The sequence below is a fragment of the Macaca thibetana genome, chromosome 19 (assembly GCF_024542745.1).
Source record: "Macaca thibetana thibetana isolate TM-01 chromosome 19, ASM2454274v1, whole genome shotgun sequence".
In the NCBI taxonomy this organism is placed as follows: domain Eukaryota; kingdom Metazoa; phylum Chordata; class Mammalia; order Primates; family Cercopithecidae; genus Macaca; species Macaca thibetana.
Window position 1 is genome coordinate 49,168,627 of NC_065596.1, and position 25,772 is coordinate 49,194,398.

The following is a 25,772-nucleotide window of genomic DNA, read 5'->3' on the forward strand; positions in this document are numbered from 1 at the left end:
ATAAATAAATAGCAAAGAGAAAAAGAAAGGGAGAAAAGATTTCAAATCCTGTATCCAATGAGGGACTTTTTTATTTTTATTTTTTCTTCGAGATGGAGTCTCTGTCTCTCAGGCTGGCGTAACCATGAGCCAGAAATAAACCAGCTCCACAATGACGCAAGCCGAGTTTCCAATAAATTCATCCCTGATTGGATCCAGGTGAATGCTCCTATCAGCACTGCAAAGCGTCAAAGTCTCCTTGCAAGCTTTCCTGGGCAATGTCAATCAAAAACCACCAAGATACAAAGGCGCAAGAATTGACTGGAAAACGAGAGAAATAAACAAACAAACAAAAACAATAAACCCAGATCCATAGAGGCGGCAGAAAGAGGAACTGCTTCCGGGGCAGGTGAATTTGACTGTTTGGAACACAGCCTCATGCCATGCCTGCAATTTCTGCACTGGGACTATCCTGTCGGGTTTGACATGTGACTCCCTGGAGAATGTAAAAACTTCAATGCCTCACCCAACCCTACCCCACCACCCCCAAAGCCTCGAATGCACTTGCTCGGGAATTGGTTCCCACATGCAAATATGGGTAGAACCCCAGCGCTAAGCAACCAACCCCAGCCCAGGCAGCTGGCTTCAGCCCACACCGGGCCGTCTGCAGTGAGGACAGAGTCCCCTGCGATCTTTCCCCGGTCTGGAGTTTCCACGCAGTCATCGGACTGACGGTCACGCTGACCGGACTCAGTCCCGCACCCCTTCCCCATGAGGTCCCCTTGGCCTTGCCGGCCCAGGTCTCGCATTTGTGAAACGGCTGCAACCACTGCGCGGCTGCAGGGAGACGGGCAATCTTCAGGCCTTTGCGAGGCTCTGCTAAGCCCGGCGACCGTCGGGGATCGGCACCCGCATGGGCTCTCCCAAGTGGCAGCTTGGAGCCAGGAAGACTAGTGCGAGGAACCCATGACACAGAAGGCGGCGCAGGAGAGCGCGTCCACCGCCCGCCTTGAGGAAGCAGCCTCGGGGCGAATACCGGCTGCTCGGTGGACTCTCAGGGGTGCTTCCCCGCCCGCCCACCTCCCACGGCCAGCCAGCACCATGACAACCGCAGTCGCCTAGGTCCCCGCGCCGCCCACGCCCCTCAGCGCCTGAGACCCGAGTAGGTGGAGTCCAAAGCCTGCCTGCACCCGTTGGGGGACCCGGCTACAGCGGCGTCTCGGGCTCCCCCTCACATCCACATGGTATCGGGCAGCCGGGTGAGGGCACAGAGCACAAAAGCGCAGGAGCAAAAATTGAAAGAGCTTGGACGCTCGGTTGAGGCACCGCTGGGATTCGAACCCAGGATCTCCTGTTTACTAGACAGGCGCTTTAACCAACTAAGCCACGGCGCCGCCCGTGCAAACACCTCGAGAAATGAGTCCTCATTACTATTTACCATATGGGCCGCGCGCACGCGCACAGACCCGGCCTGTTGTGGCGCACGCGTAGTGTGGCTCCCGATTCACACCGGCATCTGAGACAGACCGGAAGCTCGGGCTGCAAGGAGCGGGCAGCCTGGGAAGGCGAAGCTTACTGGTCACGATGTCTTTTTCAACGTGGAGCCAGGACCCTCCGCCTTTGGGGAACGCTGGCGCAGAGCTTGCGCCTCGGCGGGGCGGCAGAGCCCCTACCCACTCCGGAGAACCCCCGGCCCCGCCAGCGCGGCCGGGCTGCTGGCTCCCCTGGCGTCAAGTCGGGGCGCACACCCGCCTGGGTCCGACGGTGACCCAGGTGAGCTTCGGACCGTTCCGCCCGGGGACCTCAGCCTGAGAAGGCCGAGGCCCTGCCAGCTCCCGCAGCCATAACTTCAGTTGAGTCGCTTCTTCCGGGGATCCTGAGCTGGGCAAAAGTTGAGGAGTCAGGAAGGCTCAGAGGAGGGATCGTGGGCTTCGGAGTTCCCAGGCTGCTGGCGTAGGGCACCAACACCTTATATGGAGGGGTTTCTGCTGCCAGAGCAAGCAAGGCCCTCCCCTCCCTGGTTTCTCACTTGCGCCTTCTGGGTGTCCTCACGCAACTACACCAGCCACTGGTTTCCGCACTTTCCAGAGGGCCTGTGGCAACTACGAAGCCGAACACTGCCAACCCATCCACCCAGCATCCCCGCAGCATGCACAGAAAGGTTCGCCCAGCATGGTGTGCAATAGGAACCTAAGCTCCTATCTCAGCCTATTTATGGACTGATGCACGCTGTGCAAAATGCCGTGGCAGCAGGAAGAGGGCTGCACACTGGCATGGGCGTTCTGGAAATTGAGACATCTAGAGGAGAAAGCATGTGACATCCCGTGATGGCAATGCCACCGCCACCCCCTTGCCTAATCAAACGGTCCTCTGCGCCGGGCAGGTGGCCATCTGGGAGCATTAGCCAGGGAGGCACCCATTGTGTCTTGCCATCTCGCCCACAGAGGGGGCCCCACACCTTGTCATACTCATTTGACAAACTGTCCGGAACTGTTGGTGCCAGCCCCCACGGGTCATCTTACAGGCAACTGCAGACTCCACAATGTGAGTCTAATATACGTTCCAAGTATCAAACAGGATGAGCACCAAGGCATAAAGCTTAGAAATAGCAAGACCGCTTTTCAAATGCACGTGCACACTTGTTTTCCAAAGGAATTAGATTTATTCTGCCTGAAAACGGAAAGTCAAGTGTTCACTCCCCAAGCTGAAAGCTGAGGAGGTGGCACTGTGCTGAGAGCCCAGCCAGGGCTTGTGTCCTGCCCCAGTCTGACAGGCCTACTGAGCCTGGGAGGGGCCCAAGAGAAAGTCCCTGCAGAGCCCCAAAACCTACATGCTAGGAAGCATGTGCTGGAGTCACTCAAAGGGGCCTGTAGCTGTCAATCATCCTTGCTTCCCCCGGGCGGCGGTGGCAAGTTCTCCCTCTCCGATGATGATGATGATGAAGTGTCTGCTGGCAAGCCCCTTGTATCTATCCGGCAGAACACGCATTGGGTGAACACTTCAGAAGAGGTGTCACTCTTGAAGATGGAGAAAGGCCTGTCACATCTTTCGCACTGACATGGGATATTTTAAAAGAGCAGAAAGGAGGTGCTGGTCAGAGGGGATCCAGGCAAGCCGTTAGAATTCTCCCGCCTGATCCAGCTACTTTGAGCTGGGGCAAGGGAAGGGTTCCCCTCTCTGGAATCTCTTTTTTGTTTGTGTTTTTTTGGTTTTTGTTTTTTTTTTGTTTGTTTGTTTTTTTGAGACAGAGTCTCACTCTGTTGCCCAGGCTGGAGTGCAGTGGTGCCATCTTGGCTCACTGCAACCTCCGCCTCCCAGGTTCAAGCGCTTTTCCTGCCTCAGCTAACCCGAGTAGCTGGGATTACAGTCATGCACCACCACATCCAGCTAATTTTTGTATTTCTAGTAGAGATGGGGTTTCTGCATGTTGGCCAGGCTGGTCTCGAACTCCTGGCCTCAAGTGATCCACCCACCTCGGCTGCCCAAAGTGCTGGGATTACAGGCGTGAGCCACCGGGCGCAGCGCCTCTCTGGAATCTCTAACCCCACAAAGGCGGAAATTGCAGAGAGAGAATGAGCACAGCTTCTTCCCCACCAATGGCTAAGCAGGTCCTGCCAGCTCATGTCTCCTGCCATGGGGGCCCTGAGGACATGCGTGGCAAGCCCCTTGACAGTCGGGAGGATGGGGGTGGGTGTCCAGCCCCATCCATGGTTCTGTGCAGAGTAAAATTGTGGGACTGAGAGGATTACTCCCTGACATCCTGAGAACACCCAACTTTTACAGAACCATGAGACTAAAGTAGGCAAGATTTCTGAACAAAGCAGGGGTGTGAAGTAGATTGACGCGGGTGCTAGGCGCCCTCCTGTGTCCGTGAGCCTGTTTCTGGTCAAAGCTCACAGAGAACACTGGAAACAAATGGCACAACTCACCCACCACGTCTGCTTCCCACTAACAAGCAAGAATCCCATGGGATGGGGTCTCCCAGGCTATGGGCAGAGGCCCCTCAGGGGTTCCCGCCATGCATGGTCCCCTGGAGAAGAGCCTGCAAGGTGGCACGCCCCTGCTCTGGCTTTCCCAGCCCCTAGGCTTTGCTGTCTTGCCCGCTCCAGAACACTGAGGCCTGCTGGAGAGAGGGGTAAACCCCACCTGGGGCAGGCCTCGGGGCAGCCTGGTCTCTGAGGCTTCTCATGTTGATTGATTCAGAGCAAGTCAAATGCAGCAGGTTCATCCTTGCTTCAGCTTCAGGTAGGCCTCTTTCTTTTCCTTTTTTTGCAAGAAATAAATTAGATCCCAGTTCGGGCGCGGATAGCTCACGCCTGTAGTCCCAGCACTTTGGGAGGCTGAGGTGGGTGGATCACTTGAGCTCAGGAGTTCGAGACCAGCCTGGCCAACATGGTGAAACCCCGTCTCCAATAAAAACACAAAACAATTAGCCGGGCGTAGTGGCGGGCGCCTGTAGTCCCAGCTACTCAGGAGGCTGAGTCAGGAGAATCGCTTGAACCTGGAAGGCGGAGGTTGCAGTGAGATGAGATCGCGCGACTGCACTCCGGCCTGGGTGACAGAGCTAGACTCCCTCTCGAAAAAGAAATAGAGAAAAAGAAAAAAGAAATGTGATCTTTACCTACCTTATCCTACATTCCTAGATCTCACGGTCCAACCCCAGAACAGCAGGGCTGACAGAGGAGGTGGCTCCCAGGCCCTGCCCTAGGTGGCCGGTGAAAGACAAGGGCCATCCCTGCTCTGTAGCGAGTCAGCTTTCGGGGTTTAATGGCCAACACGGCCACAGGGACAAGGTCGTTTGAGTCCGACCCCCATACTCCTGCCTTGCTGTGCGGCTCCCAAATTAGCCATTCCCAGAAGCCGTGGCTCCCAGCCAAACCTGAAAGGAGGTCAAGTCTAGGTAGCTCCAGGATTCCCAGGGAAGGACTCAAGCGGGCCCAGCCCACACTCCAAGGCAGCAGCCAGGTGTGTGCACAGAGAGGCTCCAGTGGGGAGTTGCCTCCACTGCCCAGGGACAGCCTCTGTGGCCAGCCCGGGCTGGGCCTGGTGAAGCAGAAAATACGCTGGCCCGACCACCAAGCTCTTGCACTAGAGAAGCGCGGGCACCTGAGCCTCTTGAAGTGGGGCACTGGGGACCTACCCAGGGTAGGAGGCTCACACAGTGCCCAGCTGTGTACCTGGCCATTCCTCCACTGACCAGTGCTCCTGCAAGCTTCATCCCCTCCACGCCCCCTCACTCCATCCCTCCGACACACCAGGCTGGCTCCCGCCTCTCAGGCTCTGCATTGGCTGTTCTCTTTGCTGGGAAGTTCTTTCTTTTTTTTTTTTTTTTTTTTTTTTTGAGACAGAGTCTCGCTCTGTCACCCAGGCTGGAGGGCAGTGGCGAAATCTCAACTCACTGCAACTTCCACCTCCCAGTCCCAGGTTCAAGGGATTATCCTGCCTTAGCCTCCCGAGTAGCTGAAATGACAGCCTGCACCACTACGCCTGGCTAATTTGTTTGTATTTTTAGTAGAGATGGGGCTTCACCATGTTGTCCAGGCTAGTCTTAAACTCCTACCTCAGGTAATCTGCCTGCTTCAGCCCCCCAAAATGTTGGGATTACAGGCGTGAGCCACTGCATCCAGCTGGAAGTTCTTTCCTTTAAATATCTACATGGCTCACCCCCTCACCACCTTCAAGTCGACACAGCGGTCACCTCTCAATGAGACTTATCCTGACCACCCTTTAAAATCTGGCAACCTCCAGCACTCCTATTCCCGTTTCTTGTGTATTTTTCTGTCAATTACTTATCACCATGTGACTTACTACACATTTTTCTTGTGTCTTTCCTCTTTGTGTCCTCTCTTTTAGAATTTCAGCTCCCCCGGGGCAAAAATGTCAGTCCATTTGTTCACAGTTGCATCTCCAGGTGCCCAAAGTTCATTTAAATGACAAATTAATTTATAGAGGGAACTAATGAAAGCCTTCCCTGGGCTTAATTTTACCTGATACCAACCTGTTTCACCTTTAAGCCCATAGCCTTTTTGTGCTTGATTACCAAAGGAATTTCGTCAATTTCTTCAATGTTCCACAGTCTCATGGTCCTATCCTAAAACAAATAGCAAACCAACGGTCACAAAACAGGCTGTGGTACATCCATACAAAGGAATATCATTCAACAATCCAAAGACATGGGCTGTCAAGGCACCAAAAGACAAAGAAGCCTTCAATGCACATTGTTAAGCCATAGAAGCCAACCTGAAGAGGCTACAGAGTATAATTCCAACCACATGACATTCTGGAAAAGGCAAAACTAAAGTAAATAGATCAGTGGTTGCCCAGGATTATGGGAAAGAGGAGGAGGGATGAATAGTAAAACTATTCTGTGTGGCCAGGCGCGGTGGCTCATGCTTGTAATCCCAGCACTTTGAGAGGCCAAGGTGGGTGAGGTAGAAGTTCAAGACCAGCCTGACCAATAATGGCGAAACTCCGTCTCTACTAAAAATACAAAAATAGCTGGGTATGGTGGCGTACACCTGTAGTCCCAGCTACTTGGGAGGCCAAGACAGGAGAATTGCTTGAACCCAGGAGGCAGAGGTTGCAGTGAGACAAGATCGTGCCACTGCACTCAAGCCTGGGCGATAGAGCGAGACTCTGTCTCAAAAAAAAAAAAAAAAAAAAAAAACTATTCTGTATGACACTGTATTGGTGGATATATGATATACATTTGGCAAAACCCGTAGAACTATACAACACAAAGCATGAAACGATGTAAACCATGGACTTTAGTTAATAAATAATAGTTCCTGAAAGGAATGCAGTCCTGTTAATACCTGGATTTTAGCCCAGCGAGAGCTTGTCAGACTTCTGTCTTACAGAACTGTAAGATATTAAATTTGTGTTGTTTAATGTTTAAACAGTACAGTCTGGTAACTTATTATTATAGCAGCAATAAAAAAACGGATACACTGAGTATGTTACATTTCTTGATTCAGCAGTTGCAACTAAATGTCCTATGGGAAAACAAAGGGGACATTTTTGTAATAGATGTGTTGGCTTTTTTTTGGTAATAGATGTGTTGGCTTCATGCTGAGTACAGCGGTCAGATCTTACCAATAAGCATACTTCCTACAGTATAGCAAGTGATTTGCCAAATCGTGGCAACAAAAAATGTCCTCCTTGCTCTTAGCTACTTTAATTTGAAAGTTAGTTTCAAGCTGGGCATGGTGGCTCACACCTGTAATCCCAGCACTTTGAGAGGCAGATGCGGGAGGATGGCTTCAGCCCAAGAATTCAAGACCAGCCTGGGCAATATAGCAAGACCTTGTGTCTGCAGAATTTAAAAAAAAAAAAAATTTTGTTTGGCCAGGCATGGTGGCTCGCACCTGCAATCCCAGCACTTTTGGAGGCCAAGGCATGTGGATCACCTGAGGTCAGGAGTTTGAGACTAGCCTGGCCAACATGGTGAAGCCCTGTCTCTACTAAAAATACAAAAATTAGCCAGGTATGGTGCTGCATGCCCATAATCCCAGCTACTCAGGAGACTGAGGCAGGAGAATCACTTGAACCTGGGAGGCAGAGGTTGCAGTAAGCTGAGATTGTACCATTGCACTCCAGCCTGGGTGACAGAGCGAGACTCTGTCTCAAAATAATAATAATAATAATTTTTTTTAATTAGCTGGGTGTGGTGATGCACACCTGTAGTCCCAGCTACTCGGAAGGCTGAGGCAAGAGGATTACCTGAGCCCAGGAGTTTGAAGCTGCAGTGAGCTATGATCGCGCCACTGCACTCCAGCCTGAGTGACATGGTGAGACCCTGTCTCTAAAAAAATTAAGTTGGAGTTTTTAATCTTCTGGATTTCTATGAAGATTTTGATAAAACTGCAGAAAACCAAAGCATGTTGGTCCTCATCTAAATGCAAACTAGACTTTGCTCGTCTATCTCCATATTCAGCAGACAGTGCCATTGTAAATTTTGGCAAATTCCATTCCTTCTGTAAATTTCTTACCAAAGCAAATGCAATGCCAAATGGCCTGCACACTTTGTACACAAAACTCCTAAAAAGGGAGTGTGGTTTTCTTACCTATAATGTTGGGTCTTTCATAATAAAAGTTTGGGGCCACTTTTCACCTTCCTCAAAATGTACAGAAGCATTAAATGAGATTTTTTTTTCTTTCTATAAGACAAGGTTTTATTTTGTCACCCAGGCTGGAGTGCAGTGGTGTGCTCTCAGCTCACTACAACCTCCGCCTCCCAGGCTCCAGTGATTCTCCTGCCTTGGCCTCCTGAATAGCTGGGACTACAGGCACACACCACTATATCCCACTAATTTTTTGTATTTTTAGTAGAGACGGGATTTTGGCATGTTACCCAGGCTGGTCTCAAACTCCTGGGCTCAGGCAATCTGTCCACCTCAGCCTCCCAAATTGCTGGCATTACAGGCATGAAACAACATGCCCAGCCAAGATTTTCAATTAGCGAAATGGAGATATCTTCCTTAAACATGTGCCTACAAGATGGCTATTATCATTTCTGAGCATAGAAAAGATGTTAAAATGGGCCGGGCACAGTGGCTCATGCCTGTAATCCCAGCACATTGGGAGGCCAAGGCGGGTGAATCACTTGAGGCCAGGAGTTTGAGATCAGCCTGGAGAACAAGGCCAAACCCCGTTTCCACTAAAAATACAAAAAATTAGCCAGGCATGGTGGCAGGTACCTGTAATCCCAGCTACTGGGGAGGCTAAGGAAGGAGGATTGCCTGAGCCTGGGAGACTGAGGCTGCAGTGAGCTGAGATTGTGCCACTGCACTCCAGTCTGGGCAACATAGCAAGACCCTGTCTCTTTAAAACATAAATAAATGGGCCAGACGCAGTGGCTCGCGCCTGTAATGCCAGCATTTTTGGGAGGCCGAGGTGGGTAGATCACCAGAGGACAGGAGTTCGAGACCAGCCTGACCAACATGGAGAAACCCCATCTCTACTAAAAATACAAAATCAGCCGGGCATGGTGGCACATGCCTGTGATCCCAGCTACTCAGGAGGCTGAGGCAGGAGAATCGCTTGAACCCAGGAGGCAGAGGTTGCGGTGAGCCAAGATTGCACCATTGCACTCCAGCCTGGGCAACAAGAGAGAAACTCCGTCTCAAAAATAAAATTAAATAAATAAATAAATAATGCACATTTTAGATAGATAGAGCCTATACCATGAGTTTATAGTGCAAAGGACTTCACTGACAAATACCTGGTCTTTTAAAGCAAGCTTATAGATTTAGTGCATTGAACATTTTTGGAGTGCTGGGAAATAAAGCCTGCAAATCAAAGAACCTGTTGTTGCCAGTAAGTAAAATCTTTTTTTTTTTTTTTTTTTTGAGACTGGGTCTCACCCTGTCACCCAGGCTAGAGTGCCATGACTTGATATTGGCTCACTGCAACCTCCCCTTCCCTAGTTCAAGCGATTCTCCTGCCTCAGTCTCCCAAGTAGTTGGGACTACAGTCACACGCCACCAAGCCTGGCTAATTTTTGTATTTTTAGTACAGACGGGGTTTCACCATGTTGGCTAGGCTGGTCTCGAACTCCTGACCCCAGGTGATCCACTTGCCTCGGCCTCCCAAAGCGCTGAGATTATAGGCATGAGCCACCATCCCCAGCCAGTAAGTGAAATGTTAAGTATCCATGCTCAAATGATTTTGCTGAGGGGATATTTAGCTTGAAGTTATCACATTGGGCTGACACCAGGAATCAGTATAATGTGGGCTTGATAAGAACAGAGCTGCGAATCAAAGCGAGTTTTACATTTGACAGTGTTCAGTTTTACCACTACAGAAACTAAAAGGATGTCCTGAAGGTTGCAAGCAGTTCAGAGAAGTATTATTTGCCATGGAAACAGAAAAGCAAAGATATCCTACTGTATTAAGGGACAGAAAGAAACATGTCATTGTTGGTTTTTTTAACTTGTGATAAAATATATACAACATAATATCATTTTAACAATTTGTAAGTATACAATTAAGTCACATTAAATACATTCACAATCTTCTGTCACCATAACCACTCTCTATACTCAAAACTTTTTCATCATCCCCAACAAAAACTCCATTACCCATTAAATAATTACTTTCTCCCCACCCTCCAGCCTCTGGCAACCACCATTCTACCTTCTGTCTCTGAATTTGGCTATGCTGGATTCCTGGTCTAAGAAGAATCATTACCGTATTTGCCCTTTTGTGACTGGCTTATTTCACTTAGCATGTCATCAAGATTCATCCATGATGTAGCATGTCAGAATTTCCCCCTTTTTATGGCTGAATTCCCTTGTATGGATAGATCACGCTTTATGTATCCATTCATCCAACACCTAGGTCTCTTCTACCTTTTAGCTATTATAAATAATGCTACTGTGAACGTTGGCATATAAGTATCAATAAGGCCCTGCCTTCAGTTCTTTTGAATATAAACCCAAAAGTGGGCAGGGCATAGTGGCTCACACCTATAATCCCAGCACTTTGGGAGGCCGAGGCGGGTGGATCACCTGAGGTCAGGAGTTCGCGACCAGCCTGGCTAACATGGTGAAACCCTGTCTCTACTGAAAACCCAAAAATTAGCTGGGCATAGTGGCACACACCTGTAATCCCAGCTACTCAGGAGGCTGAGGCAGGTGAATCACTTGAACCCAGGAGGAGTAGGGTGCAGTAAGTGGACATCACGCCATTGCACTCTAGCCTGGGCGACAAGAGTGAAACTCCGTCTCAAACCAACCAACCAACCAACCCAACAAAACACCCAAAAGTGGAGTTGCTGGATCACATGGTAGTTCCGTTTAAGCTTTTGCGGAACTGCCAAACCATTTCCCACAGCAGCTGCACTATTTTACATTCCCATCAGTCATGCACAAGCGTTCCAGTTGCTCCACATCCTTTGCCAACATTCATTATTTTCTGAATATTTTTTATTATAGACCTCCTAGTAGATGTGAAGTGGTACCTCACAATGCTTTTGATGTGCGTTTCCCTAATGACTAATGATGTTGAGCATCTTGTCATATGCTTCTTGGCCATTTGTATATCTTCTTTGGAGAAATGTCTATTCGAGTCTTTTGCCCATCCTTGAATTGGGTTGTTTTTTGTTGTTGAGTCTTCAAAGTTCTTTATGTATTCTGCATATTAATCCCTTATCAGATACATGATGTGCAACTATTTTCTCCCATTCTCTAAGCTGTCTTTTCACTTTCTTGATATTACCCTTTGATGCACAAAAGTTCTTAATTTTGACGAAGGTTAGGTTGTCTCATTTTGCTCTCATTGCCTATACTTTTGTTGTCATATCCATGAAATCACTGCCAAATTCAATATCATGAAGATTTTCTCTACTGTTTTCTTCTAAGGGTTTTACATTTTAGCTCTCAAGTTAAGGTGTTTGATCCTGAGTTAATTTTTCTACACAGTATTAGGTAAGGGTGCAGTTTCATCCTTTGCATGTAAATTTCCAATTTTCCTAGAAGCATTTGTTGAAAAGACTGTCCCTTCTCCATTGAATGGTCTCAGCACCCTTGTCAAAAATCCCTTATTTCTGGGCTTTCTATGCTAAGCCATCAGTCTATATGTCTGTCCCTATACCAGAACCACACTGTTTTAATTACTATAGACTTGCAGTAACTTCAAAGTCAGGAAGTGTGAGTCCTCCAATTTGCTTCTTCTCCTTCTCCCTCTTATTCTTCTCCTTCTCCTTCTCCTTCTCCTTCTTCAGGATTGTTTTGGCTATTTGGGGCCCCTTGCAATTTCATATGAAAATGCTGTTGGAATTTTGATAGGGATTATGCAGAATCTGTAGATTACTTTGAGTGGTACTGACATCTTAATGATGAGTCTTCCTGTCCATGAATATAGGGTGTCTTTCCATTCATTCAGGTCTTCTTTAATTTCTTTAAGCAATACTTTATAGTATTCATTGTGCCAGTCTTTCACCACCTTTGTTAGATTTATTCATAAGTATTGTTTTAGATGCCATTGTAAATGGAATTGCTTTTTCTTTTCAGATTGTTCATTGCTGGTGTATAGAAACACAACTGCTTTTTTTGTGTTGATTTTGTACCCTGAAACTTTGTTGAATTCATTTATTAGCTTTAGTAGCTTTCGTGTGAATTCTTTGGGATTTTCTATATTTATGATCATGCCACCTACGAATAGAAATAATTTTGGGGCCAGGCATGGTTGCTCATGCCTGTAATCCCAGCACTTTGGGAGGCAGAGGCAGGCGGATCATGGGGTCAGGAGTTCAAGGCCAGCCTTGCCAACATGGTGAAACCCCGTCTCTATTAAAAATGCAAAAAATTAGCCGGGCATAGTGGCACATGCCTGTAATCCCAGCTACTCAGGAGGCTGAGGCAGGAGAATTGCTTGAACCCAGAAGATGGAGGTTGCAATGAGCCGAGATCATGCCACTGCACGCCAGCCTAGGCGACAGAGCAAGACTCCATCTCAAAAAAAAAAAAAAAAGAAAGAAATCATTTTGACTGGGCCTAGTGGCTCACACCTGTAATCCCAGCACTTTGAGAGGCCAAGGCCGGCAGATCACTTGAAGTCAGGAGTTCAAGGCCAGCCTGGACAACATGGTGAAATCCCGTTTCTACCAAAAGAATTGCTTGAATCCAGGAGATGGAGGTTGCAGTGAGCTGAGATTGTGCCACTGCACTCTAGCCTGGATGACAGAATGAGACCCTGGGAAGAAAGAAAGAAGAAGGAAGGAAGGAAGGAAGGAAGGAAGGAAGGAAGGAAGGAGAGAGAGAGAGAGAGAGAGAAGAAAAGAGGAGGGGAGGGGAGGAGAGGGGAGGGGAGGGGAGAGGAGAGGAGAGAAGAGGAGAGGAGGAAGACAGGAAGGAGAGGCAGACAGGCAAGTTGGGAGGGAGGGAACGAAGGGAAGGAAGAAAATTTTACCTCTTCCTTTTCAATTTGGATGCCTTTTATTTATTTTTTTCTTGTCTAATAGCTCTGGCTAGCACTTCCAGTACAATACTGAATAGTAGCAGTGAAAGTAGGCATCCTTGTCCTGATCCTGATCTTAAGGAAGAAAAATTTTAGTCTTTTACCACTGAGAATCATGTTAGCTGCAGATTTTTTATAAACACTCTTTATCATGTTGAGGAATTTTCCCTTTATTCCTAGCTTTCTGAGTTTTTTATTATTATCATGAAAGGGTTTTGGATTTTTTCAAATGCTTTTCTGTGTCAGTTGAAATGATCATATAGATGTTTTTCCCTTTGTTCTATTAATGTGATATATCACACTGATTTTATGTTGAGCCACCCTGTATCCCTGGAACAAATCCCACTTGGTCATGGTAAACAATCCTTTTAATGTACTATTGGATTTTATCTGCCCATATTATGTTGAGCATATTTGCATCTATATTAACAAGAGACATTGGTCTGTAATTTTCTTTTCTTGTGACATTTGTACTTGGCTTTGATATCCAACTGGTGCTGGCCTCATAGAATGAAGTCACTGCTTTATATTAAATATAAGTGATATGTGTTTAATCGGTTCTATTTTATTTGTGTTTGCTGTTTTAAACAGTCTTACCTCTATGTATGTTAAGAATATATAATATAACCTACAAAATTTATTTATTTATTTGTTGGACACAGGGTCTAGCTCTGTCACCCAGGATAGAGTGTAGTGGCATGATTATGGCTCACTGCAGCCTCCGCCTCCCATACTCAAACCATCCTCCCATCTCAGACTCCTGAGTAGCTGGAACTACAGGTGTGCACCACCATTCCTAGCTAATTTTTTGTATTTCTGGTAAAGACAGGGTTTCACCATGTTGCCCAAGCTGGTCCTAAACCCCTGGGCTCAAGCGAACCTCCTGCCTCTGCCTCCCAAAGTGCTAGGATTACAGGCATGAGCCACTGTGCCTAGCCAAAAGTTTAAATATTCAATACTTTTTTTTTTTTAAGAGACAAGTTCTCACTCTGTCGCCCAGGCTGGAGTATAATGGCATGGTCACAGCTCACTGCAGCCTCAGCCTCCTAAGCTGAAGCATTCCTCCCATCTCAGCCTCCCAAGTAGGTGGGCCTGGAGTAACTGAGACTGTAGGCTCACATCACTATGCCTGGCTAATTTTTTGTAGAGACAGGGTTTCGCCACATTGCCTAGGTTGGCCTCAAATTCCTGAGCTCAAGCTATCTGCCTACCTTGGCCTCCCAAAGTGCTGGGATTACAGACATGAGCAGCCACCACACCCAGCCTTTTGTTTTTAGACAGGGTCTCATTGTTTGGCCCAGGCTGGAGTGCAGTGATGCCATCATGACTCACTGCAGCCTCGACCTCCCAGGCTCAGGCCATCCTCCCACCTCAGCCTCCCAAGTAGCTGGGTGGTCTCCAAGGCTTATCCATTAACTAATGCTTTCCCTTCAAGCCCCCCATTGGCTCCACTGCTCACCGATCAAGCCCCCCATTGGCTCCACTGCTCACCGATCCAGTCAGACTCTTTTTCCAACAAAGTTCAAATGTCAACAGTGCAGACACAGAAATACCTGGAAACTCCTTGCATTTGCGGACGCAAGGACATGCTCTCCCCATTCCCAGGCAGCTCCGTGAACACTATGGCCCAGCCAGGTACAGCTCACCGAACCCACCCAGGAATTTTATACATGGCAATAACTCTTCCGCTATCACCAATTCTGACGAATGTGATCGATATTGTAAGCTTGGCCACTTTTACCTTGGAAGCAGACAGGATCCATTTCTTGTTGTTGCTAATGGCAACATCCATCACCCAGTCATTATGGCCCTGAAGAAATATCAAATTTTAATGAAAACCTGGAGAAAATAATTTTGAAAAAACAGCAAAAACAAGCTGGGTGTGGTGGCTCACACCTGTAACCTGCCCTTTGGGAAGCCGAGGCAGGAGGGTCACCTGAGCCCAGGAGGTAGAAGCTTCAGTGAGCCATGATTGTACCACTGCACTTTAGCCTGGGCAACAGAGTGAGGTCCCATTCTAAAAAAACAACAAAGAGTCAAGAACCCAGTGTTGCTAACATTTCAGAGTAGCTGGCTGAACACAGTGGCTCATGCCTGTAATCCCAGCACTCTGGGAGGTTGAGGTGGACAGATCGCTTGAGTCCAGGAGTTTGAGACCAGCCTGGACAATGTAGTGAAATCCCGTCTCTACTAAAAATACAAAATATTAACTGGGCATGGTGTGACATGCCTCTGTAATCCCAACTACTCAGGAGGCTAAAGTGGGAGAGTCACCTGAGCCCGGGGAGGTTGAGGTTGCAGTGAGTCATAATCACGCCACTGCACTCCAGCCTCGGCGACAGAGCGAGACTGTCTCAAAAAAAAAAAAAAAAGAGCAGAGCAGCTCATTGTACTTCCTTGGTTTCATCAACAACATTTAGGGTGGAATACAAAGTGTAAAGATGTGGGATATATGTACATTCTATGTTTTTTTGCTGTTGTTTTTTGGGGGTTTTTTTTTGGTTTGTTTTTGAGACAGAGTTTTGCTCTTGTCGCCCAGGCTGGAGTGCAGTGGCGCAATCTCCACTCACTGCAACCTTCACCTCCTGGGTTCAAGCGATTCTCCAGCCTCGGCCTCCCAAGTAGCTGGGATTACAGGTGCCCATCACCATGCCCAGCTAATGTTTCTATTTTTAGTAGAGACGGGGTTTCACCATGTTGGCCAGGCTGGTCTCAAACTCCTGACCTCAAGTGATCTGCCCGCCTAATCCTCACACAGTGCTAGAATTACAGGCATGAGCCACCACGCCCTGCCCACTCTATATTTATTTATTTAGTTATTTTTATTTTGAGACAGGGTCTCACTCTGTCCCCCAGGCTGGAGTGTAGCAGCTCAATCATAGCTCACCGCAGCCTCTACCTCCTGAGCTCAAGTGATTCTCCTGCCTCAGCCTCCCAAGTAGCCAGGACTGCAAATCTGTGTGCCACTGTGTATGGTTTCTTAATATAGTACTCGGGTGTTTAGCAGGATTGGGGGAGAAATATTATATTCCCAGCTGGTCTCAGGTTTTCGTTTGTGTTCTTTGTTCTAGGGAATACCCCTCAGAGGCCCTGTAAGTGAGGGGCTTTTGGCTCCCAGTAACTGCAAACTTGATCCACTGTGGCTTAAGCAGAGGAGGAGTGGGATGTTTTCTTTAGGTAAATAGGAGCTCAGAGCAGGCCGGGCGCGGTGCCTCACAACTATCATCCCAGCACTTTGGGAGGCCGAGGCAGGCGGATCACAAGGTCAGGAGATCGAGACCATCCTGGCTAACACGGTGAAACCCCGTCTCTACTAAAAAATACAAAAAAAAAAAAAATATATATATATATATATATATATATATATAGCCAGGTGTGGTGGCTGGCGCCTGTAGTCCCAGCTACTCGGGAGGCTGAGGCAGGAGAATGGCGTGAACCTGGGAGGCAGAGGTTGCAGTGAGCTGAGATCGCGCCACCGCACTCCAGCAGAGACTCCATCTTAAAAAAAAAAGGAGCTCAGAGCAGATAGCTGCTATTGCTGCCTCAGGCACTGAATGATGGCTGGGCTTTATGCCAGCATCTCTGTCCTTCTTCGGCCTTCCCCCTACGGAAAGAGGCAGAAAGTGAGGCCATCGTGTGGTCAGAGAAAAAGGAATCAGAGAGAAGGTTAAACCGCTTAGTGTGATAAAAGGACAGGAGTTTGGAGATGGGAGAACAGACAGAGAGGAGAGAAGAGGAGAGAGAATAGAACAACCAGCTCTGTCACCCAGGCTGGAGTCCAGTGGTGCAGTCTCAGCTCACTGCAGCCTTGCCTCCCAGGCTCTAGAGATTCTTATGCCTCAGCCTCCCAAGTAGCTGGGGCTACAGGTGGGCATCACCACATCTGGCTAATTTTTGTATTTTTAGTAGAGATAGGGTTTCACTATGTTGGCCAGGCTGGTCTCGAACTCCTGACTTCCAATGATCCTCCAGCCTCAGCCTCCCAAAGTGCCGGGATTACAGGCATGAGCCACTGTGCCCAGATGACAGACAGATTTTAAGCACAGAGAGGTTTAACATTCCATTTTAAGCTGTTTATTTGCTGTGAGTAAACTCGCTTTGTCTCCCCAAGTCCTAGGAGAAGACAGCTCAGATAGACCAGCCCCAGGGACCTGAACATGGGCTGCTGGAGGACACATGTCTACTTTGTGTCCCTGGGGACAGAAAGACCAAGAATCAGGGATGCACGCATTCACAGCCGAAGGTGACAGTGAGATCGTGAAACCAGGGAGTGTGCAGAAATCCTGGCGTGCAGGGCCCCTTGGGGGAACAGGGGCACAGCATGAGGCAATCGTGGGTTCTTGCTGTGTTGGATAACACATCCCCTTATCATAGAGCCACTCTGAGTTGGGGCTCCTCTCACATGTACCCCAGAGCATCCAGTTGACATCTCCATTTTGGAGCCCCACGCTTTCTGTGCATGCCTCACTATGGTATGTGTCGCTCTTCATGGTCATTTCTGGTTTTTGTTTGTTTTGTTTTGTTAGAGACACAGCCTCGCTCGATCACCCAGGCTGGAGTGCAATGGCACAATCTCAGCCCACTGCAACCTCTGCCTCCTGGGTTCAAACGATCCTCCCACCTCAGCCTCCCAAGTAGCTGGGACTACAGGTTCGCACCACCACACCCAGCTGATTTTTGTATTTTTAGTAAAGACAGGGGTTTCACCATGTTGGCCAGGCTGGTCTCAAACTCCTGACCTCAGGTGATCCGCCCACCTCAGCCTCCCAAAGTACTGGGATTACAGGCGTGAGCCACCGCGCCCAGCCCTGCACAGTAACTTCTGCTGTTCTTGGACACTCCCACCTCGGGGTTTTTGCATCAGCTGTTCCTTCTGCTTGGACTGCCCTTCTTCTTCAAGATCCCCACTTATGTCCTTTCTGTGCTCAGCTCAAACACCTCCTTCTGCGGGAAGCTCTCCCTGCCCGTGCCGTGTGGATGGGTCCCCCGCATCTGTCACCATCATGTCACCCTGTTGTGGTGTCTCCATTTCACTCCTCACTGTTGGTGGTGTATTTGCTGGCTTCCTGTCTGTCCTTCATCAGCCCACGGAGGCATCTAGACCTGTGTCGCCCATGGCTGTGTCCCCAGCACCCAGCACTGAGCACGGGAAGGACTCAGGAGGGAAGTTCAGATCCTCAATCTCATGCTGGCCACATGTACCTTCAAGGAGAGCTTCCGGTAGCCTTCTGCTACGTCCCAAATAGCCACAGTCCTATCAAATCCTCCAGAAATGAGAAAAGAGCCTGCAGCAGAAAATGAAAGGGTGGAGATGGGGGTCATATTTCTAAGCCAAGTGAGCCCAAAGCCAGCTGAAGATGCCTTGGCAACGTGCCACCTCAGCCTATTCTGATGACACTGAAACCCCTTCCTGGGGTGGCTCCATCACCCCAAGCCAATTACAGCTGATTCTCATCATTCACAGTAGTTATGTTCTATGACAGGTGTCCCCAACCCCTGGGCCACAGACTGGTACCAATCCGTGGCCTGTTGGGAGCTGGGCCACACAGCAGACAGTGAGCAGTGGGCAAGCGAGCCAAAGCTTCATCTGTATTTACAGCCGCTCCCCATCGCTCATATTACCATCTGAGCTCTGCCTCCGGTCAGATCAGCTGCAGCATTCGATTCTCACAGGAGCATGAACCGTATTGTGAACTGCACATGCGAGGGATCTAGGCTGTGCACTCTTTATGAGAATCTAATGCCTGACGAATCTGTCACTGTCTCCCATCAGCCCCGGATGGGACCATCTCGTTGCAGGAAAACAAGCTCAGGGCTCCCACTGATTCTACATGATGGTGACTTGTAGTTCACTGTATATTACAATGTAATAATAATAAAAATAATGGGCACAATAAATGAAATACACTTGGATCATCCCGAAACCATCCCCCACACCTCCCGTTTATGGAAAAGTTGTTTTCCATGAAACCGGTCCCTGGCCCCAAAAAGGTTGGCAGCCTCTGTAGTTTTTGCAGACACTAAATTAGCAGATACTGAGCCATCACTCGTAGGGGAAATACAGGGTCAGGTTCCTGTGAGCCTCTGGTCACATTCTCATCAGTTGATCAGTACGTAACCTTGTTTTATGTGTGTTTCTGTTTAAAGACACCTTATTGCATATATACTGTTGATTTGTTTACATTGAACTCACAGCCAACAGCTATAACTCATGCATGAATGGATGCATGCATTTTCCCCATCATAGCACTCTTGCACTTAGGAACAGTAAACAGCACTTCCGCACTGTGGTTAGGGATCATTTTATTTATTTATTTATTTATTATTTATTTATTTATTTATTTATGTTTAGAGACAAGGTCTTGCTCTGTCACCCAAGCTAGAGTGCAGTGGTGCAATCCTAGCTCATAGCAGCTTCAAACTCCTGGTCTCAAGCGATCCTCCCACTTCAGTTCCCCAGTAGCTGGGACTACAAGCAGGTGCCAGCATACCTAGCTAAATTTTTTTTTTTTTGGTAGAGATGGGGTCTCACTATGTTGCCCAGGCTGATCTCGAACTCCTGGGCTCAAGCAATATTCCCGCCTCAGCCTCCCCAGCACTGAAATTCAAGCTGTGAGCCACCACGCATGGCCAAGGGAGCCATTTTACACAGGAAAATCACCAAAAGAAAGCCTGGGTGTGGTGGCTCATGTCTGTAATCCCAGCACTTTGGGAGGTGGAGGCAGGCAGATCACATGAGGACAGGAGTTCAAGACCAGCCTAGTGGTGAAACCCCATCTCTACTAAAAACACAAAAATTAGCCAGGCATGGTAGTGTGCACCTGTAATCCCAGCTTCTTGGAAGGCTGAGACAGGAGAATCACTTGAACCCAGGAGGCGGGGGTTGCAGTGAGCCAAGATCGCGCAACTGCACTCCAGCCTGGGCAACAGAGGGAGCAAAACAAACAAACAAACAATCAAACAAACGGTGGCACTAAATAGAACACATAAAGGACATTTTACCACGTGGGAGGTGAAACAAGAAGGCAGAGTGTTGCCTTGTCCAACCTCAGCTGGGAGGTGACTTAGATTTTTTGCTGCTTTTCACATCTGTGAGTGACCTCGAAAGTGCCATGAATGTTGACTTTAAGTTTCCAAATAGATATCAGCAAGAAGGTGAATTCACAAATACAGAATCTGGAATAATAATGATTGACTGCACGTGATTCTTTTTTTTTTTTTTTTTGAGACAGAGTCTCACTCCGTCACACAGGCTGGAGTACAGGAGCGCAGTGGCATGATTTTGGCTCAACTGCATGTGATTCTGAACCCCGTAAAGCCAAGGACAGAAGCTGGCAGGGCGTCTCACAGTGGGACTTAGACAAGGGGTGCTGCTGAAGAGGGAAAGTTGCCCAGAAACACCCTAGCGCTTCTCAAGCCAGGCCCCAATGGCATGTGTGCCAGCTGAGGCCCCCAGACACACAGAGCTTCTCACCAGGATAGGGGAGCATACGTTTGGCTCCTGAGTGTCAAGAGCACCCACTTTCCTCCCTGGAGCTGGCTAGCCGCGGTGGCTTCCTGTCACTGCCCCCATTCACATCTATGTCCCTTTATCTGGCAACAGCTCCCCAATTTCCTGTGGGGAAACACTCCTTGCCTACTCTTAGTCCCTCTGCATCAGGGGGTTCTGACCCCAAACCCTAGCTCTGCAGGTGGGCAAGTCACCCAGACCTGGCCAATCAGAGGCTGTCATTGCCCCCTAAGTGATTCGTTAAGAGATAGACGTGTGTCCCAAGCTGAGCCAATGGGAGTCTTCCCTGGGACTTGTTCTGGCACCATCAGACAAAGGGTCTCTTTCTCCAGGACTGCCAGGGGCCAGAACCAGGCTGAGCTGGACCACTAGAGGTCCTCTTTACCTCTTTTATTTTATATATATACACACAAACACATATATATATTAAAATATATAAAATAAAATTATATATAATTATATATGATTAAAAAATATATATATAATTATATATATACTTTTTTTTTTTTTGAGACAGAGTCTCTGTCACCCAGGCTGGAGTGCAGTGGTGCTATCTTGGCTCACTGCAGCCTCCGCCTCCCGGATTCAAGTGATTCTCCTGCCTCAGTCTTCTGAGTAGCTGGGATTATAGGCACCCACCACCACACCTGGCTAATTTTTGTATTTTTTAGTAGAGATGGGGTTTCACCATGTTGGCCAGGCTGATCTTGAACTCCTGACCTCAGGTGATCCGCCCACCTCAGCCTCCCAAAGTGCTGGGATTACAGGCGCGAGCCATTGTGCCTGGCCTTTTTTTTTTTTTTTTTAAAGACACAGGGTCTCACTCTGTTGCCCAGGCTGGAGTACAGTAGCACAATCACAGCTCACTGCAGTCTCAAACTCCTGGGCTCAAGTGATCCTCCCACCTCAGCCTCTTGAAGAGCTGAGACTACAGGTGTGCACCACCACACTCAGCTAATTTTTTAGTGTTTTTGTAGAGACAGGGTCTTGCTATGTTGCCCAGGCTGGTCTTGAACTCCTGGCTGCAAGCAATCCTCCCACCTCGGCCTCCCAAAGCATTGGGATTACAGGCATGAGCCACCACATCTGGCCATCTTTGCCTCCTTGCGGGTAAAGGCTGATACACAGGGAAGCTAGGTTGACAGACAGAGTGGAAGAGTTGGGTTCCCAGCAGCATTGACTCTCTTGTCCCATCGATGCCTGAAGTCAGACCTGCTCTTGGAGTTTTCCATTACAGGATTAATCAATTTCTTTGGTTGCATAAGCCACATTGAGCTGAGTTTCTACCACTGTAAACTGGTGCCTGTGGTCTTCCCTCTTGGCTTTTTTGTTCTCGTGGGGAAGAATCCGCCCTCCCCGTCAGCATCATTGGAAATCGCTTCTCCATTTGAACGGAACATGGAGAACTCTGCCCAGCACTCCCACAGGAATGGAGGCCTTCTGTGTGTTAATTACTCACTGTCTCTGGCAAAGTGACAGGAACTGACAGAACCTTCGTGGCCCTGCATCAGGGTCACACAGGCTCCACGGTTTCGAAACTCCCCTGTGTGGACGTTCCATATTTTTAAGTTTTTATCCCAGGAGCTTGTACACAGGAAATGGCCACTGAAGGTAAAACAGCAGTTTGAGATTGCATTGGAATGTGCCCTGAAACACAGATGGTGAGGTGCACACATTAGTGCTTTGCTCCTGGAGGACCTGAAGACATACCTAAGTGGGGGTCAGTCAGCATCTCCTGTGAGCTCATGTTCATCTTGCCTTTGATCACTGCCTACCGTGGTCCAGATGTGAATTGCTCAGCCTGTCACACTGTTCCAGCGTTTCTCAACCACACCAATTTTTAGAAAAATAAAATAATAGAGACAGTGTTTCGCTATGTTACCCAGGCTGCTCTCAAAACTCCTGGGCTCCAGTGATCCACCTGCCTTGGCCTCCCAAAGTTGTACTGTGATTACAGGCGTGAGCCACGGCACCTGGCCAGCCACACCAAGGTGGACATTTTGTGCTGGGTCACTGAGTTGTGGGGGCCGTCCTATGTTCTGTAGGAGGTGGAGCAGCATCCCTGTCCTCACTAGATGCCAGGAATCCCCACACCCAGTTGTGACCACAAAAGACGTGTCCAGACATTGTCAAATGTCCACTGGGGCACAAATTGACCTCTTTTTTTTTTTTTTTGAGGCGGAGTCTTCACTCTGTCGCCCAGGCTGGAGCGCAGTGGCCTGATCTCAGCTCACTGCAAGCTCCGCCTCCCAGGTTCACGCCATTCTCCTGCCTCAGCCTCCCGAGTAGCTGGGACTACAGGCGCCCGCCACCACTTCCGGCTAATTTTTTGTATTTTAGTAGAGACAGGGTTTCACCGTGTTAGCCAGGATGGTCTCGATCTCCTGACCTCGTGATCCGCCCGCCTCGGCCTCCCAAAGTGCAGGGATTACAGGCGTGAGCCACCGCGCCCGGCCTTGCCCTCATTTGAGAAGATTCTGCAGTATTCCCTTGGCACTGGAGGGAAAAGCAGCTGGTGTCAGGAGCGGTTGATTGTCAGGCAGCTTTTGGGACTTGGTGCTGGATCGTGCTTACACAGAGGCTCTCTCCTGCTCCCCATCTTTCCCCCCACAGTGTCAGGCGCGGTCTCCCCCTGTTCCACCCCTCTCTTCCTTACTCCTCTGCTTCTCCACCCCAACTATTCACTCTCCCTTTTTCTTGCTCGTATCCTCATTTGTCTTCAGTGCTATTCAAGTATATTTCAGTGTTGTATATTTAATTAATACAATTTTGGGTTATTCGGCTGGGTGCAGTGGCTCATGCCTGTAATCCCATCACTTTGGGAGGCCTAGGTGGAAGGATTGCTTGAGCCCAGGATTTTGACACCAACCTGGGCTACATAGCAAGACCTCATCTCTACAAAAAATATGAAAATTAGCTGGGCATGGTAGCATGTTCCGGTAGTCCCAGCTACTCTGGAGGCTGAGGCAGGAGAATCACTTGAACCCAGGAGGTGGAGGTTGCAGTGAGCCAAGATTGTGCCATTGCACTCCAGCCTAGGCAACAGAGCAAGACTCTATCTCAGAAAAAACAAAAAAACAAAAAAAACATGGGATTATTCATTCCCATTTTTAAGCATCTTCCTTTTCAGAAAAATAATAATAATAAAAAGCCTATCTGTATTTTGCCACTTTTTGTTTGTAACCCTCAATGTCTTTCTCCTGTGATTCACACCTCCTCTTGTAAGCAGAGTTTTCTCTGAGTTCTGAGTAACCCGGATCATAAAATCAATCATTTGAGTGGAAGAAAAGGTTGAGCGAAATGATTTTCTACAGCTCACGTCAGAGTTTTGGAACCCATTTTGGTTCTTTGAAATGCACAAACTAAGCAAGGCCAAAGGAGAAGAAATGTCAACTTCGCAGGGGCATCCAGGATAAACCTCACCAATTCCCAGTGCCTGGTGAGGTAAGAACCATGCTGGCATATCATGGAGGTTGACTGCAAGCTCTGCCAGAAGCCAGACACTGTCACTGAGGTTTAAACCAGAGGTATACCCAAAGGGATTATAAATCATTCTACTATAAAGACACATGCACACATGTGTTTATTGCAGCATTATTCACAATAGCAAAGACTTGGTATCAACCCAAATGCCCATCAGTGATAGACTGGATAAAGAAAATGTGGTATATACACACCATGGAAGACTATGCAGCCATAAAAAGGAACGAGATCATGTATTTTGCAGGGACATCATTCTCAGCAGACTAACACAGGAACAGAAGACCAAACACCACATATTCTCATTCATAAGTGGGAGTTGAACAGTGAGAACACGTGGACACAGGGAGGGGAACATCACACACTGAGGCCTGCCAGGAGGTCGGGGGCAAAGGGAGGGAGAGCATTAGGACAAATACCTAACACATGTGGGGCTTAAAACCTAGATGACGGGTTGACAGGTGCAGCAAACCACCATGGCACAAACCTGCACATTCTGCACATGTATCCCAGAGCTTAAAGTAAAAAAAAAAGATATAGCAATTTTTAAATAAATAGGCCGGGCGTGGTGGTTCACACCTGTAATCTCAGCACTTTGGGAGGCCGAGGCAGGCAGATCACCTGAGGTCAGGAGTTCGAGACCAGCATGGCCAACATGGTGACACCCCATCTCTACTAAAAATACAAAAATAGCCGGGCGCGGTGGCTCAAGCCTGTAATCCCAGCACTTTGGGAGGCCGAGACGGGCGGATCACGAGGTCAGGAGATCGAGACCATCCTGGCTAACATGGTGAAACCCCGTCTCTACTAAAAAATACAAAAAAAACTAGCCGGGCGAAGTGGCGGGCGCCTGTAGTCCCAGCTACTCGGGAGGCTGAGGCAGGAGAATGGCGTGAACCCGAGAGGAGGAGCTTGCAGTGAGCCGAGATCCGGCCACTGCACTCCAGCCTGGGTGACAGAGCAAGACTCTGTCTCAAAAAAATAAATAAATAAATAATAATAATAATAATAATAAGCTGGGCCTGGTGGTGGGCGCCTGTAATCTCAGCTACTCGGGTGGCTGAGGCAAGAGAATCGCTTGAACCCGTGGTCTATCAAGAGATGGAGGCTGCAGTGAGCCGAGATCGTGCCATTGCACTCCAGTCTGGGAGACAAGAGTGAGACTTCATCTCAAAAATAAAATAAAATAAAATAAAATAAAATAAAATAAAATAAATAAATAAACCAGAGGTATCTCTACGGACTCTCATCTCACATAAATCCCACTTCTCACAGAAGGCCATTTCACCTGTACAGAAGTTTGGTGAAAATGGCTATGCTGCACGTACAATTCTGGACAAGACGGAGTCAACTTCATAAGTGATTTTTTTAAATGGCTGAAATTTTACCAAATTTGGCAAAATATATAAACTTACAGATTCAAGAATCTGAGTAAAACCCAACAAGATAAATCCAAAGAAATCTACACCCAGACACATAATTACACGTCTGAAAACTAACGACAACAAAAATACCTTGAGAGCAGCAAGAGAGAAATGACTTTTTACCTATAGGAGAAAAACAATATGAATGAGAGTGTAAATGAAAACCACAGTGTGGCCAGGCACAGTGGCTCACACCTGTCATCCCAGCACTTTGGGAGGCCGAGGCGGGCGGATCACAAGGTCAGGAGTTTAAGACCAGCCTGGCCAATACGGTGAAACCCTGTCTCTACTAAAAATACAAAAATTAGCTGGGCATGGGGGCGGGCGCCTGTAGTCCCAGCTACTCAGGAGGCTGAGGCAGGAGAACTGCTTGAACCCGGGAGGCAGAGGTTGCAGTGAGCCAAGATTGCACCACTGCA

The 25,772-nt window shown here is 48.2% G+C and overlaps 1 protein-coding gene and 1 non-coding gene across 2 annotated transcripts in view; both read right to left on the bottom strand.

Annotated features, from left to right (window-relative positions):
- Nucleotides 1-1,299: 1,299 nt before the first annotated feature.
- TRNAT-AGU (transfer RNA threonine (anticodon AGU)) lies at nt 1,300-1,373 on the bottom strand. Its single transcript has one exon. It is a non-coding gene; the product is annotated as a tRNA-Thr (tRNA).
- Nucleotides 1,374-2,626: 1,253 nt separating this feature from the next.
- Nucleotides 2,627-25,772, bottom strand: part of WDR88 (WD repeat domain 88) — a 45,389-nt gene continuing 22,243 nt past the window's right edge. The window contains exons 7-11 of the mRNA XM_050768577.1: nt 21,909-22,096; nt 18,142-18,224; nt 14,681-14,749; nt 5,978-6,070; nt 2,627-3,032 (exon numbers count right to left, since the gene is read on the bottom strand). Of these exons, the coding sequence (XP_050624534.1) occupies nt 2,856-3,032; nt 5,978-6,070; nt 14,681-14,749; nt 18,142-18,224; nt 21,909-22,096 (610 nt within the window). The 3' untranslated portion in view covers nt 2,627-2,855. The remainder of the gene's footprint in view (nt 3,033-5,977; nt 6,071-14,680; nt 14,750-18,141; nt 18,225-21,908; nt 22,097-25,772) is intronic.